The sequence below is a fragment of the Pantherophis guttatus genome, chromosome 3 (genome assembly GCF_059756535.1).
Source record: "Pantherophis guttatus breed Tessera chromosome 3, ASM5975653v1, whole genome shotgun sequence".
Lineage (NCBI taxonomy): Eukaryota > Metazoa > Chordata > Lepidosauria > Squamata > Colubridae > Pantherophis > Pantherophis guttatus.
The window spans coordinates 103,382,959-103,400,197 of record NC_142065.1 but is presented as its reverse complement, the minus strand read 5'-3'; the positions used below and the strand labels follow the sequence as shown (position 1 = coordinate 103,400,197).

General features: G+C 37.1%; 1 protein-coding gene across 1 annotated transcript in view; it reads left to right on the top strand.

Moving 5' to 3' along the window:
- Positions 1–3,142: 3,142 nt before the first annotated feature.
- XPR1 (xenotropic and polytropic retrovirus receptor 1) overlaps positions 3,143–17,239 on the top strand; it is a 119,170-nt gene continuing 105,073 nt past the window's right edge. Inside the window, exons 1-2 of the mRNA XM_034409682.3 lie at positions 3,143–3,294; positions 10,831–10,882. Coding sequence (XP_034265573.1) covers positions 3,226–3,294; positions 10,831–10,882 — 121 coding nt within the window. The 5' untranslated portion in view covers positions 3,143–3,225. The remainder of the gene's footprint in view (positions 3,295–10,830; positions 10,883–17,239) is intronic.

The following is a 17,239-nucleotide window of genomic DNA, read 5'->3' as shown; positions in this document are numbered from 1 at the left end:
GCTAGGAAAGATATTGATTGCTTTGCAAATGCAAAAAAAAAAAAACAAAACCCTGCTCTTTTGGATAAATGAATGGCTTTAATATAGAAAAAAATAAGAAAAGATTGTTGGCTTAATTGATCTTTTTATGCTACTTTAGACATTCAAGCCATTTCAGAAGGATTATAAAAAAATTAATCCACTCAGAACATCTCTTATGCTATGAGAGCTGTAGGTCTTTAACACAAATTGTGCTCTATGTAACCAATAAATCTCCTTCTTCAGCTTTGTTTCCACCCTCCCCCACACATGTATGTCAATAGCTACAGTATATTGGTTGGAAATTCAACGGGATGAAATCCAGTCCATCAAGAAAGAAGAAACTGAGAAAGGCTACAGTTTAACCTTCTTCCTTTTTCCCCAGTGTTTCACATAAATATGAATTATTTAGGTTTCCTTGCACAAATTAGGACAACACTAAGTGACTATAATCTTCAATTCACCTAGACATAAGGTAGTCATGACTGAACTTAGAAAAAGTTAAGCAGGATCAGGTATTATTCCTTGGATAGGAGACCACCAGGAAAGTTCCAGACTTTCTGTAGACTTGAGTGAGAAGCCAGAAAATTTCCCCAGAAGTTAACATCAAAACTCTTCATACTGTTGGCAAGAAAACTTCACTGAGCCAGCTTGGCCTAAACATTGTTTTTCCTTCTCAATCATATAAGAGCTAATTATGAGACCATAACTCTATACTATTCAAACAGGCCATTAACCTGGTTAAATGGTTAAATCATGGCTGTCTATGTCTACTAGACATGATAGTTATGTATTGCTCCCTTTACAAGAAGTACTTTGCCTCTCAATGACAGTAATTGAGAGAAATTATCAGGAAAGTTATATTGTCCTTATGTAGTGCTTGGGGACTCGGTTAGTTGGTTATTGGGTTATTGGGGACTCGGGGTTGGTTCAATACACTGCTTGATCTGATCCAGGAAGCTCTGTTTATTTGAGTAGGGATGAGCAAAGTTTTTCTCCTGGGGCTCATCTAATCACAGCTCAAACATGCCCTGCTAATTGTTTTTATAATATATTGCTGTCATTTTGTCTCATCCCTAGCCCACAGCTAAAGCAGCTTTAAATCATCTTTAGCTGTTCCACCTTTAAAGTGGAGTTTTCCCTCTTCTGAAACAGTTACTGTAGTGAACATGACCTGGAATGCTTCCTTGATGATATATCAGTGGTTGGTCTACTGATGTATCTACCCAACTACTTTGCCCACTTTAAGTGCTGTGGGCACATGCCTTTCTCTTCAGTTCCTGGGCACTATTTAAGTTAACTTAAGAAAACCGGGACAAAATCCAAAATTGCCTGAACTATTAGTTGCAGTTTATACTGGATCTTCCTTTCATGCTTATTTATTTGTCCCAATAAGTAGAGTTTAGGAACATGTGTGTGAGGCCACACTACTTTTGCAAAGTGTTGCCATAGATTTCTTCATTAGAATATTCTTTTGTGACTGAAAAATGGGCACAGCATACATGAAACAATTCATCCAGCCATCCCCATATTGGAGAGAGATTGTCTGAGCCAGTGGGAGGAGTCAAACAGGGAATTAGTCTGGAATCCCTATGTGAACATAAGAGGGCAAAATCTGAATGCCATTGAAACTTATCTAACACAGGTGTAAACACCATCAGTTTATGCATGGTCTTGAGCAATAAAATAGCTAATTGAATTCTTCATATGTGGATCTGATTATTCACACTTAACATTTTGTACAAAATATCCAATTGATCTGTGGAATCTCTATATAAGTTTATACACTGATGTTAAATTATGATTGGATACTAAACTTCACCAAGTGCTTTGTTATGAGTGGCTTGACATGCTGTGAGCATCCACATGGAAATGTAAACTTGTTCATTTTTTCTCAATTCAGAGTTGTCACATGAGGCGCAAAGGACAAAGCTCAAATTATACTACTTCAGACACACTATGTGAAAACCCGTCTCTCTGGAAAAAGCTCTAATGTTGGGAAAGGTGGAAGGAAAGATAAATGGACTACTAACAGCAGGTTACATTCGCTATGAATGTAGGTTAGAAGACATGAAAGGACATGTTAGCTTCCTTCATTGTCACGAAGAAACTTGATGGTATAGAATTAATTAATCAATCTTCATGTTCTCCAATCTATGTGATCAAAAAACTTGATGGCACACAAGGAAAATTTATGTGGAAGTCAGTGAATATACCTATCATAGAATGACATATGTGTGCATGTACATGCATTATATACATTACATATAATGTCATTAGCAAGAAATAAAACGAAAGATCTCGGGTGCTAATTATCCATGTAAAAATCACTTTCTCGAACCAGTATGTTAATAACATTATTTTTACAAAACGCAGCATTCCCCTCCCTTCAAGCGAGGTTTTCGGGCAAAGTAACCCTAGGATAAAGCAAAGGGGACCTTAATATGTCAACCCCTTCTGCCTCAATGTTAGCCAAGGACACCGCGCGGAATATTTCCGGTCGCCCCCAAGTCGCTGCCGCAGGGCAGAAAAAAGGGGCGTCCCAACCTTAAGATCCCGTTTTGTTTGAAAATCCGCTACCACTCAGGGCGTGCCGTGGGCGTTTCTGAACGATGGCTCCGCCCCCTTCGAGCTCCTCACACCCCTCTCGCTCCGTTTGTGTGGGATGGAAAGAAAGGCGGCGAGGAGGGGAAGTGGGCGTGGCCGATAGCAGTGTTCGTTTCCCCCCCCCTTTGTTTTCGCCTTACGTCTGCTCTTCGGGAGGAAGGCGGTTCCTGGGGTGATGACGTCAGGTCCCTCAGTGTGGAAAGGCGGGCCCAGGCCAACGGAGGAGAGGAAAGATGGCGGCGGAGGTTGCCGCTGCTTCAGGAGCGCTAGAGGAGGCTGCGGGGCCGCAGCGGGCAACGACGGCGGCAGCCGCGCCAGGGCATTCCTGAAGGGGGAAGCGGGAAAGCGCGCTGGGGCCGGCATTGTGTGTGAAAGAGAGATTCAGGGACGGGGCTCATGTGCGGCGGAGGTCGCAGGCGTCCGCGTCCGTCGCCCGCAGCTCAAGCACCGACAAGAGACATCCCAGCCGGCCATCCGGCTTCTTTTGAGCAGGCTCCGAGGCGCTCGAGCGAAGCTGAAAAGTGAAGCAGTGCCTCCAGCAGGCAAGGCTAAGAAGCCTAAGGGGGAAGAGGCGGCGGCAGCAGCAGCAGCAGCAGCAGCATGAAGTTCGCCGAGCACCTTTCCGCACACATCACTCCGGAGTGGCGGAAGCAATACATCCAGTATGAGGTACCTGAGCTCTTCGGGGGGGGAAAAAGAAGGGAAAATAAAAAGACGGGGAGAGGAGCGGGTCGCGTCGGAGAGGCTAAAAGCTCTTTTAGGGTTTGCGTTACGTGGAAGAAAATGTGAATGAAAGATGCGCGCTTGAGAGCGTACGTGTGTGTCTATGTGTGTATATTGGGGGGGGGGGCTCACCTGGTGCAAAGAAAAAGGCTTGGCGACGCGTCTCGAGCCGAAAGAGTTGAATGGAAACAACAGTATTGCGATTTTGGTGGGCGGTGGTGGTGGTGGTGGGGGGGGGTCTGGTGCCAAGGCTTTCAAGTAGGGTCTCCATTTGTAGTCGTTTGGAGCCGCCGCCGCCGCCCCCACCCCGCGGTTGGGCGTAGCGGCATCGCAGATGCTTCGCTGATCTTCCAGGCTCGGCCTGCCTTTTCCTGGTAGAATTCCACTCTTCCCTGCTCCAACTGCATTCTGCTTTTCTTGCTTTTGGGCTCGTGGCTTCAGTCCGCGTGCATTTTTACCCGAGCCTTGCAGGGACGGCCGTGCTTTCTTTAACTTGACTCCATTTGAAGCTTTCTTTTGCCAGAGATTTCCTTGGGCTTTGATGCTCCACATCTTGATATATTTATGATTATATGTATAACCAAGATGGAAAGGAATAGCATTCAGGGAGTGCGGGAGTTTTTGCTAAGCAGCGTTTCTTTTGTCGAAAGTCAGAAGACTCCTGTTTAGTAGGAGGCTGTTATAGTGGATCTTCTATTGGGATATTGCTATTCCCAAAGAAGACGGGGTAAGAGGAGAAGGCACCTGAAAGGCTGTGAACTGCTTTTGAAGGAAACTAGATGGCACTGTATCCCAGGGTTATTCAGCCTCCACTTTTGACACTTGGGTTTTTCTCTTTCTACTAACAATTATCCTTAATTAGTCGCTGAATTGCTATGTGTTGATACGATTCTGAAAGGGGGGATTTGAAGTTATAGTCTCTTGAGCCTGGTCAATGGTGTCCTTGTGGGTGTGGTAATTCCTAGAAATACTTCTAGAACCAAGCTTGCATAACTCATAGTTTCAACTTTTCCATATTTTTGTGTGTGTGTGTGATGGATTGGGCATCAGGTTCAAAGGCTTGCATCAGTTGCTTTAGCCCAGTTTTATTGTATGTTTATTCATTATATTTGAAGCTTTCAGTAATTAAACATTTCAGTTCATTTTATCTCTGTAATGCTTTTTCTTACACAAGTAATCTGTCTAGGGCCGTGATGGCGAACCTATGGCACGCGTCCCACAGGTGGCACAAGGAGCCATATCTGTGGGCACGCGAGCATTGTCCTAGCTCAGCTCCAGCGTGCATGCGTACACCAGCCATCTGATTTTTGGGCTCACCGGAAGTTGGGAAATGGGCCGTTTCTGGCCTCCAGGAGGGTGGGGAAGGCCATTTTCACCCTCACCAGGCTTTCTAGGAGCCTGGGGAGGGCAAAAAATGGGCCTACCTGACCCACCGTGCAATCGCGTGCCAAGAGCAGGGGGAGGTCGCACGCACATGCACGTGGGGGGCGGGACGCATTGAATTATGGGTGAGGGCACGCACGAGAGAAACCCCCCCTGCTCCCCCTGCTTTTTGCGATGGCAAAAAGGTTAGCCATCACTGGTTTAGGGTTTTTTGTTGGGGGAGTGGAATCCTCTGTTTAGGGTTTTAGTGGTTTTTTTATTATTTACCGACTATATGTCATTTTCCTATTAGAATCAGCCTCTTAACTAATAGGGAGAAATTGGTTCTAGATGTGTTGGAGTGTTATAAGGAATAATAATGTATTATAGTATTTGAAAGTTTATGGGTTCCTTTGAATTTTCATTATTTCTGTATAAACATGATCTAAAACGTGATTTATTCTTCACATAAATCTTAAAATTAAAGAGAACCCAATTAAACAAAAACATTATACTTGTTTATTGAAGAAAATGATCCAAAGCTACATATTTCTGTGTGGCAAAAGAATGTGAATCTTTGCTTTCAGTAACTGGTGAGCCACCCCTTTGCCAATAATAATTGCAACTAAATGTTTCCAATAATTTAATTAGCTTGCAGATTGTGTTGGAGGATTTTTAACCCATTCCCCATTAGAAAACAGTTTCAACTTGGAGATGTTGTGGGCTTCTTTGCATGAACTGCCCACTTCGGATCATTCCACAACATTTCTATAGGATTGCAGTCAGGACTTTGATTTGGCTGTTTCAAAGCATTAACTTCCTTCTGCTTTAACCATTCTTTGATTGTATGACTTGGATGTTTTGGATCATTATCTTGCTGCATGGCTCACTTTCTCATGAAATTCAGTTCATGGACAGATACCTGGACATTTTCCTGTAGTGTTGCTAGTACAATTCAGAATTCATAGCTCCATCAATGATGGCAAACTGTCCAGGTCCAGAGGCAGCAAAACAAGTTCAATGATACTGCCACCACCATGTTTCACAGAAGGGATATGTTTAATGTTTTTCATTCAAGCCAATAGTTACATTTTGGTCTCATCCATCCACAGAACATTCTTCCAAAAGCTTTCTGGCTTATCCCCCTGGTCTTTTGCAAACTGTAGACAGGGAGCAATGTTCTTTTTGGAAAGTAGTTTTCTCCTTGCAACTCTGGTATGCACACCATTTTTATTTATTTTTGTTCTGATGGTGGTTCCATGAACACTGAACATTCACTAATGCAAGAAAGTTCTTTAATATTTTAGACATTATTCTGGGATTGTTTCATGCCTCTCAGAATATTATGCCCCTCTTTGCTGCTCAACCACTCCTGAGGAGGGTAACAATGACGTTAAATTGCCTCCATTTGCACACAATCTGCCTGAGGGTGGACTGGTGAAATCCAGACTCTCTGGATGTGGTTTTATAACTGTTTCTATGTGTCATGGCTTGAACAAAGTTTCTATCCTGGGGAGTATGAACAACTGTTTTTCAGGGGGTCCTCAAAAATCTCCTTTGTTCAAGCCATGACACATTTCCACATACCTATGTTACGATCAGATTTTGATAGTGAATATAGTTTTGCCAAGGAAGATCAATTTTGTTATATACGATGGAATTTTCAACATTATACAGTCCAAAATGGATTTATATATTTGTCCAGAGAGGAAGTATTTTATTGATCTGTCAGTTTCCATGCAAGAGCTGTCTTAAGATATCACAGGTGAGGTATTAAAAAAACCTGTATCAGTGGTTCTGGAAAATTTTAATACTGCTTTTGGCAACCATGAGATAAATATGTGATCAGCCTGATGCATAATGCAGGTCTTGCTCTTAGCCTAGTGTTTTAAATCAAGCAAGAAATACTAGGACTTGTAAAATACAGAGATTTTCATGAGCCTATTATGATCATAACATTTCCTAGCGACCTTTTTATTGACCATATACTCTTCAACAGGGATAATCCATCCTGGACACTTAAGAAATCCTAAAGATTTCTGGATGCTCTTTGACATTCCAGTTAAAGCCATGAAAGCTTAGGTAGAGAGATCGATAGGTCTGATAATTCCCAATTACTGCAGAACTGAATTCATGAAATGGATGGATTGCAATCTGAATGTTGATGGCACAAACTTCATAAAGCTGTATCAAATACAACAAGCCAGAGCAAGTAGCTGTAGCTATGAAACAATCCGTCTCCTATGTCATTGAAATCTTTGATAGCTATCCACACTTTTCTCAGTCATTACACTGATCACTAGTGAATCAGTGTAGTATGGTTTCTAATAAGCCAACTGAAAGAAGGTGAACTACCTGAAAAAAGCAGTGGTCACATTATGGTCTAATTATATCTGGTTAGTTATAACTAATCAGGATATCTTTTGTCAAAAATATTGAACCTTCCCACTGCTCCATTTAAGCATATGACATATTTTGCTGATGGTTATGCTTGTATGCCATACTTACCAAAGTTCAGTTAACTACTGTTAGCTCACTTTTTATTGGTTCACAAGATGCACCAAGTAATAAACAATGAATTAGATGTGCATAGTACATTAGATTATGAATGTGGTTATTTTGTAGTTCATTATATTGTGTGGACAGAGATATTCTGTCTTGGGGGAGTGGAAAGGAGTTCCATTTAGATTCAGCTAATTAACAAAATGCATTGCAAACCAATGTTTGAAACATTGCTTCAAACTTGGCTGGAAATGGGTTCATATTCCAGAATGAAGTATAGCAAAAGGCTGTGAATAAAATGTAGGGCAAACATGCAGTTGATTGGTATAGATGCCAAACAAGTAGAACAAAATTAAACTCTTAGGGTGTATGAAATATAATAAAACTAATACAAGAATCCTGCTAAATATAAAACTAATACAAAAAGTCTGTGAATCCAACAAAGAATCATATCAGACAGTGTCACAAATCCACCTGACACAATGTCTGGAGAAAAGCCAGGTCTTTAAGACTTTAGTACAAATTGGTAGGGTCAGGGTAAGACAGTATGTATCTTTGGGCTAACTCTCAGATGCAGTGACAGGAAAGATATGTTTACTGCATCCTATAATATTGTTTAAGAGATGGAACTCAGAGCATGTTGATCCTTATTGAATCTTATTGGATGGGCAAAACTGATCAATGATAGGTGGTCTCTCAAATAATCCAACCTTATGGCTTAAAGGCTTTAAAAGTGATAACTGCATCTTGAAGTATAATTTTAAACAAACACAGATTAAAACATTACACATAGTTCACTCATATTGAAGCATGAAGATTTTGGCCTAGATTTGAAAATTGTGGAACATTTCAATTTGATACTCTGAAGAGAGAGTGTTTAGGTCTTACTGCATTGTAGTTTAATTGTGATTAGTTATTGTAATTACACTACTGTTTATTACTAAATATGGTAGAAATGTACTATAGACTAGTTATTTATATAACAGTCATTGCTGGAAGTGGCCTGGTTAAAATTATTGCAGAGTTTAGATTACATATTTTTTTTCTTGAATCTGATTAGATAAGAATGTATCTAAATCTTCATGATCTTGACTTAGTCCATATTGTGAAAGCAGGCTGTAAAAGAAGAGAAAGATGTTTTAAATTTAAAACAAATATTTCATTTGTAAGACTTAATTCTAGCTCATTAATATTTAAAAATTGGGGTAAAATATACAGGTAGTTCTCACTTAATGACCACTCATTCAGCTACTGTTCAAATGAATGGTAGTTATGACTAGTCCTAGGAATTCAATGTCCCCGTGATTACATGATTGAGATCTGGGTGCTTGGTGGCTAACTTGTGATTATGATGGCAGCAGCATCCCATAGTCACAATTGGCATTTGCAACCTTCTTTGCCAGCTTCCAACAGGCAAAATCAATGAGGAATCAGTAGGAAGTTGCAAATGGCGACCATGTAACATTCTCGCTGATTTTCTTGCTGATTTTCTTAATAACAGCACATAGGAGTATCAATTGCCATCACTAAATGATATGGTCACATGACATGCTACATTACATGTCACTTAGCAACAGCAATTTGTGCTCTGTTCCCATCCGTTAACTACCTGTAATGGTGAATGCTTTCATCAGCATTACCAGTGGTGGTGGTGGAAGATCATTCCTTTTTTCTTTTTAAGACAATCAAATTAGTTATATGGAAAACAACATTATGTCTAGTCTTGAAGTTAAGCTTACATGTACAATTTGTACAGAAACAAAGATAGATTATTTGAAATGTTGGTTACATTGGCAGTGTCCATTTCTGAAGAACACAGAATTGACAAGAGCTATTCAAACTGAAGTATGGAAACACTCTTAATAAAAGCAGCCCTGCCCTGCCTATAGCAATTAACTCAGTGAAAAATACTTCCATTGGCACAAATAGACGTTTCAAGTCATGGAAATAGATTTGAGGCTGAGTCCCAATCTGTCCTTGCCTAGTAAATTCTATATCTTTAAAACAAATATAACAACATGTTTTGAGCCTTTAGTAAAACTGTGACGCCTCTGGTGCAAATATACTGCTTGTTGAAACATAGTATAAATTAATATTGCAAGGCATGGAGTTAATAATGGTAAAGAAAAATGATACCAATTTTACTCTGCTCTCTTTTCTTGATGTAACTTAATTAACCAAATAATAACAGTAACTTGAAGTGTCAGAAATGTTCCAGCTGATGTGGAGATTGGCTTTGGGTCTCATAATTGTATGACGTTTTTATTCAATAAAGCATAATTCTAAACTTTGTATGAAACTGTTGTGATGTAGATCAGCATGCAGTTAATTCGTTGCAACATGGAGGTCAGCTGATGAAGTTTTGAAAGCAATTTGTTTTTCCATTTTTCCATCTTCATTTCCAGGTTGTCCTTTTAGACTTTGTATCTGTATTGCAAAGTCATAAATTTTGCTAATTGAAGCTAATAATTCTTCAGAGGTGTTTTGCTATTTCTGTTTGCTTTCCTCTAAACTGTGACTGCTGATCACTCATTGTTTACTTTTAGATGAAAGACTAAGGCCTTAAATTTGGTTTGCTAAGTTAAAATCCATAGTTCAACAGTTAGATGCCACATGAGTTGAACTCAACTTCTACTAATTGACATTACTGAATATTTGGGTCTTAATATTTAACATTAACCTGCGGAGGTTAATGTTTTCCTAATCAGTTTCTCTTGAGTTTTCTGTATTTTCATCTAATGATGTCATCGTAATTGAATGTCTTACCTTTAAGGGTCGTTATTGAAGTTTAGTACAGATAGAAGAAACAACATTTTATTTTGCTAATGATAGAAAACAGCATAATTATTACAAGTGGTCCTCGACTTATAACTGAAGCCAAAATTTCTATTGCTAAACAAGACAACTGTTATGTGAATTTCCCCCCATTTTTACCACCTTTCTTGACACAGTTGTTAAGTGACTCTCTACAGTTGTTAAATTAGTAACAAGCTTGTTAACTGAATCTGGCTTCCCCATTGACTTTGCTTCTTAGAATGTCGCAAAAGGTGGTACGTGACCCTGGGACACTGCAACTGCCATAAATATGAGTCAGTTGCCAACTTGTGGATTTTGATTGTGTGGCCATGGGGATGCTGCAATGGTCTTAAGTGTGAAAAACTCTCATAAGTCCCTTTTTTTCAGTGCTATTGTATCTTTGAATGGTCACTAAAGGAACTGTTGTAAATCGAGAACTACCTGTTTAATGCATACTATAGACTACTATTGTGATCACTGATGCTGCTAATATAATCTGAGATGCTTCTTCCTCTTCTCCAATTTCCAACTAATCTTACAAAACTCAATGTGAATGATAATAGAAATTGGAGAAACTTAAAAATATAACAGAGCTTTGTTTTGCTGGTCAGTTTATTCCTTGTGCTAAATGTTTGTGGTCAGTGTGTAGAATTCATCTCTGACATTGGAAAGAAATGAAATAACATTAAATTTACATTCCTTGGTTTTGTTTGTTAGCCTTAAGGGGTGACAGGATTTAATTGCTAATTGATTTAAAGTATGCAGATCAAGTGACTTAATGTGCTGGTGCTGACAAATTTATTTTTCCTTCTTTCGTGACAGGCTTTCAAAGAAATGCTGTATGCTGCTCAGGACCAGGCCCCTTCTATAGAAGGTATAGCACAAGCTATAATTATTTTAATTATATTGATTAATTATATTAATTTTTAGTAGTTCCCTCTGAGTATCCAGATACCACTTTCTATATAGACAAAAAATGGGGTTAAAAAGACTTCCTTTGACCAATTTGTTTTTGAGCTGGAAACACTAAATGATCAAAATAATCCATTTCAAGCACAAACCAACTGTTTCTATGTTAAGTGGGATGTTTTAAACTTACAGTGGTTTGAGTTAAAAATGTTTTGTATACAATTAACAATGTTAACAATGAATCAGTATTGTATCATGTTCTTCCTTAACTCCCAATTTTTATTACAATATACTCAGAGGTCAATTTGAAATTTGTTGTTTGTACTATTTTTTGTTTTTCCAAAAGTAGGCGCATTTTGCTTCTTGATCATAGGCATAAAACAGCACAGCATTTAAAATAACGTTTGTAGAAATTAAATATAATTTATTTCAATTCATGGTTTGTAATTCATAGAACAAAAATCAAGCAATCTGCTCAGCTGTAACTACTTTCTTGTTGCACAGGAGGAAGAGGAGAAAATAATAAGGGGTATCATGGAAGTAGACTAATATGGTCCTTGTTTTTAAAATAAGATCTCAAGAGCTGCATGTGGCAATCAGAATTATTTATCTATCTTTGCCTTGCTTTCAAAATGTTACTTCCAAACTGCACAAGGGTATTTTGCTACTTGGTCAGATGGCGATTTGCATTATACTAAATTAAATTAGTACTAACCATATTCTTGTGTTCTTACAATTTCATTTTAAAACCAACATACAACAAAATTGGTTAAATGCTTGTATAAATACAAAAAGTTACTAGGCTAAAGTCTAGCTTTTCTCTGTTTTAAATTTTTTTTATTATATTCATTTTTATATCCCACCTTTATTATTTTTACCAATAACCCAAGACAATGGACATATCAAATATTTCTTCCTTCTCCTATTTTTTCCATAACAACCCTGTGAAGTGAGTTGGATTGAGAAACAGCATTTGGTCCAAGGTCACCCAACTGGCTTCCATGGCTAAAACAGGACTTGACTCCATGGTTTCCTGCTTTCTAAGCCAGTGCCTTAGATCAAACTAACTCTCACCTTGGATTTTCTGGTATGTTGCTTTTTTAGCAATCCAATGTCTACAGAAGACATTAATTATTGGGTTGCAGATACTGGAATTTTTTGAATTTGGAGGATTTGCTTCAATATAATAAAATTGGTCATAAACTAGTAAGTTACACAAATTATTATTTCAATTTACTTTATATAACTTTGGTTATGTATCATTGTTGCTTGTACAGAATTGATTGAATAAATGGCTGTAATGGGAATAATCTGCCCTATGGATTTGAAATAGATGGCATTACAATCTGAGGCATCTGAATATACAATTAGAATTGGAACCAGCTGAATTTGGAAAACTGTGTAGGTCTATATAAGGAAGGGACTGATTATTGTCCCTATATCTGTACAATAAATACATTATAATAATAAGAATGGGAGTGACAGCTAGAATCAAAATTGAGAGCAGTGAAACATGCAGATATGCAACTTGGTTAGATAAACATAAGCTTTAGAATAGCTCTTTATGGAAGTAGAAAATAAAACTACGAATTAATATTAAATGTTAAAAAACATGAAACCACATGCTAAATGAATTTGAAATTGACAGTTAAGAAGTAAAGGTGATAGGCAGTTTTGCTTTCTTTGTTTTAAAGGCAGATTTAGGCAAGATTATGAAGGACAAGGTCTTTTCTATGACAAATAAGATTGGAAATGTTAAAGCAATGTGTTTCCATGGGTGACAGTGTGCTTTGAGAACTGAAGACACATAATCCAAAAAAGAAGCAGGTGTCTTTGAAGTATGAATTTAGAGGCAGATATTTAGTATCATGGATTGTAAAAAGCATATCCATCAATTCTGGACTAAATAAAGACTGATTATTTGAGGTTATGTAATTCAGATATGTTGAACAGATGATGCAAGCAGAAGATGGGCATGAAGAGGCTTCTGTTTGGCAGGTTGATGGGAAGTAGGAAAAAGGATAAAGCAACTGGTAAAATTGATGAACAAAAACAAGGAAATTGCTGGTGTGTCCTTGAAAGAGCTATAAATTAATGTTAGAGACAAGTCAAGATAAAGAATGTTTGTCTATACAATCACCATGCTTCCAGCCGGAGTCAGTGGTATCTATCTAAAATAAATATGTATAAGAGCAACCAGCATTTTAACTGAATAGACTACAAAAAGGATAACTCTAATTTACAAATATTATCAAACTTATGTAAATGGATCTTTTGACTATAGTAATGTTAAAGATAAAGGTGTCTCTGTGGATTTTATACTGCTAGTCATTGATGCTCATCTCCGTTTCAAGGCCATTGAGCAAGTGCTCTTCAAATACATTTCCACAGTCATGTGGCCAGTATGACGTCATGGAGCTCTGTTATCTTCCCACTGAAATGGTACTTATTTATCTACTTGCATTAAACTTTTCAACTGCTAGATACGCAGGAGCTGGAGCGAGGATGGGAGCTCACCTCATTGCGTGATGCTCAGGTCTCAAACCTGGACAGCTGACAAGCCCAGCATCTTAACTGCTTCGCCACCACACCACAGTATATTAACATAAATTCAGAAATACTTGCCAGATTAAATGAATGTAATTCAGTATGAACTGGGTTTTGGAAAGTTGTAGATTTGACTGATGTAGTAATTTTTCTAAATCAAATGATTTCATAGCAGCTCTGACTTGCCTTCGATGAGAATATATTATCCTCATTGAGAATAAAGTGGTAGAGAATTCTATCCTTGCAAATGCTTTTATGTTAGATGACTTCTGGGCCCCGATTATCTTTATTTGGTTAATAGAATACAGCTCTTCTCAGTATTAGTGCAGTTTTCAGCATATCTGTATATTGTACATTCTAATTCTTCATACTTAAGAAATATCTTACACTTTTTGTTGTTTTAAGGGGACAGGGAATGTAAAAGATTATAGAGATAGGCACTAAAGGATGTGCTTCATGGACCTAAATAACAGATAGAGGTTGACTGACAATATTAATGTGGTGGAAACTTTGATTATAAATGGCCATGCTTTGTTAGAATTTTTGATTTTAACAAAAAGCTTAATTAAAAAAATAACAAATTATAAACCATGTCTTTTTAAAAGGCTGATTTTAGTACACTAAAAGAAACAATGAAGATGTAATGGGAAAAATTTTAGTGTTTCAACTAGCTGGGATATTTTGAAAAAAAACCTAAAGAATACCGTTTTAAATAACACTAAATGTGGAAGAAAACCAGAATTTTCTTCCGGTGGGAAGAAAAGGTAGCTTGCTGACAAGCTGAGGCTAAAGAAGGATGCTTCTTGGAAATGAAAAGAAAGTCTAACAACCAAGGAATTTATAAATCTGGAGTTCAGAAATGTAAGAAAAGGGAGTTTTGTGGACGGCTTAATGTCAGATAGGAATGTTGTCCCTATATATGTTTGTAAGATCGATTAAAAAAGAGATATAGTTCACAGCTTCCTGCTCCAGACACCAAATGTTCATATGTAAACAATAGAATTTACTGATAAGGCATCTTGAAATTGCTGTTATTTCAGTAATTTGCTACTTTAGAATTAACATTTTTATGTTAATCCTGTGCTTGTACTTAACTGCCTATGCTTGTTACAACTTAAAATAACTGCTCACACTTTCCATTACATTATTTGGTGGATGTTGTAACCCTGCACCATGAGGATGCAGTTTGTCAATAAACATTTATACTATCACTTCTGATTTTAGCATGGGCAGTTGCTATGGGCACTTTTGCAAATAATATTTTGTTAATGAGTTGTTAGTGCTTTGCTGTAAAAATACACTTTGTCACATTGTTTAATCAATTCACACTTAATTCATTTCTGAGATTTAAAGACCCACTACTTTCTACTCTTTGAAGGAGGTTGAATATATTTTAATAGTATTTTAAATTATCAGACTAGAGTTTATCAGCATCCTGTGAAATTAAGAGCCCTCATAATAAAAATCAACAAAAATTTAGAATTTAAATTTAAAAACTTAGAATTCTTATAACAGTATGAAAACCTTCCAGAGGAGCTTTACTGTCCTGTGATGTAATTCATAATAGAAATGACAGTTTTATTGATTTGCTTTGATGTTGCAGTGTAGTGGTTATTGTAGGAAGAATGCCAAGGAGAGCATTTAGGTAACTGCTTTTATGATTCATTGATTTTAAAGTCAATAAATAAAGTAAAAACCTACAGAATAAGTCAACTACTTCCTTGTCTCCATATTTTTCAGGCTTGAACATTTTCAAATTAACCTTAAATTAATCTTTGTCCCCCAGGTGAACATGCCCAGTACTAAATTGTGACAATATTTGATTAATTTGCAAACCTGTATTCAGAATCTACAAGAGTATATAATGACATTTACATGAAAGAGGAATATTAATATTTTTTGTGGCCAAAATTGACATATTAGGACTTCAAGCTTTGTATTTTATAGTGGAAACTATACATTAAAGATTTCATTGGGTTATTAGGAATGCTAGGGGTTTTTAATGTTGAAGTATAGAACAATAAGTGCAGTTTGATTTATAAATTAGAAATAACACATTAATGCCAGAAGTTTGTACACAAGAAAGATGGGATATGCACAGTATATTTTTAGCATATATACAAGAAGCTTCCTCTCCTAGGACTCTCTCCCACTTATCTACAGTATTATCTCTGTAGATAATTGAGTGAACCACACTCAAATGACATCTACATAATATAGACCAAGAAACTGGATGCAGGAAATACTACTTAGCTTCCCATGATGGACAGTCAGGGATACATTTTGGCGCCAGCTTTGTATTTTATACATCTTAATATTTCCAATCAGAGAAGGGCCTTTACCTTAGTCCACTGTAATGTATTACCTTCAGCACTCCTAGTTGGAAGATACAAAAGGATACCATACCCTTTACAAGTATGTTTTTGTGACTCAGGACATGTAGAAACAACTGAATATTTCTTTTGTATTGCCAGTTTTACACAGCATCCCAAAATGCTCTAATTGCCCCATTCCTGGTTAGTAAAACAGGGTATAATGGCCAGCAATACAAGCAATTCTTATTATATTAATCCTGAAATAATATATAAGATTGCCAGGTTCTGTGCAGTGGCAGACAAAATTATATAAAGAATAATTAAGAGTAATTGAACTTGTTTGAGCAAGGAATAGTTCTGCCACAGCATTACCCACTGGTCATTTTTCTTATGTGAGCTGCTGTATTATATCTTCTTCAGATTTGACAGGGACTCTATAATTCTACATTTTAGATTAGTTTTAACTAATAAGAACGATGCTTTTTATTGTGTGTGTGCATGTGTGTATGTTAAATGACTGTAATAAAGTTGTTTAAATTTTAATTTTTAGTATTTGTGACTTTATCTCTCCATTGTGCAGTTAACTGCACTGAGATGACAGTACTTGGATTTATATTTCAGTAACATTTGCTCTGGCCAAAAGTATTCCTTGGTATAAATCAAGTTTTTTAATTTATGCGACATGGATTGGGAAGGGAGATTGAAGTTATGTACTATATGGCATGCATATTAGAATTCTGCTAATCTTACCAGTATGTGAATAATCAAGCATGAATTTTGGTGATAACTATATTACCTGCCCTTAATCTTCCAACAACATGCTGAATAAAGGATAAAGTAACTGGAAAAATAAGGTTATAGTTTCATATATACTTGAATTTTTCAAGGATCTTAATTATGTCTGAAGTCCAGTAATTAAAAAAAAGTCAGTGCTGCACATTTTTATTTTACTATTATACTTAACAGTGAAATTTAGTCTCTTGGTTGTGTTTTGCAACAAGTAGTCAGAATGTTCCTTTTTATTTGCCTTTGAATGCAAAGCAATTTAAAACATTTAAATGTGTCCTTGCTTATAGTTCACATTTTAGTTTGAAGGGAAGACTGTGAAGATGTGTGTTGACATGTAGAATTGTTAAAACCTCTGTCTTGCCCAGGCTTGTCCAGCTGCAGCTGTTGTTGCTGGGTTATAACTCCTTCATAATCTCTGTTTATATGAGGCACATGCCAGTTTGGATATAACAACTTCAATTTGTTAAATTATATATAAAAAATAAAATAAATAAACTTACATACTAACCAGGTTCTGAAATTTTGGGAGGGGAATGCCTTAGAGTGAGTTTTGAGTCCTGACAAATGTATGAAGCTTCCTTGGCAAGATTTTCAGAAGTGACTGGCCTTTCTAGGGCTGAGAACGAGCGACTAGCCTAAAGTTACCCAATTGACTTCTAGTCTCATGGCTT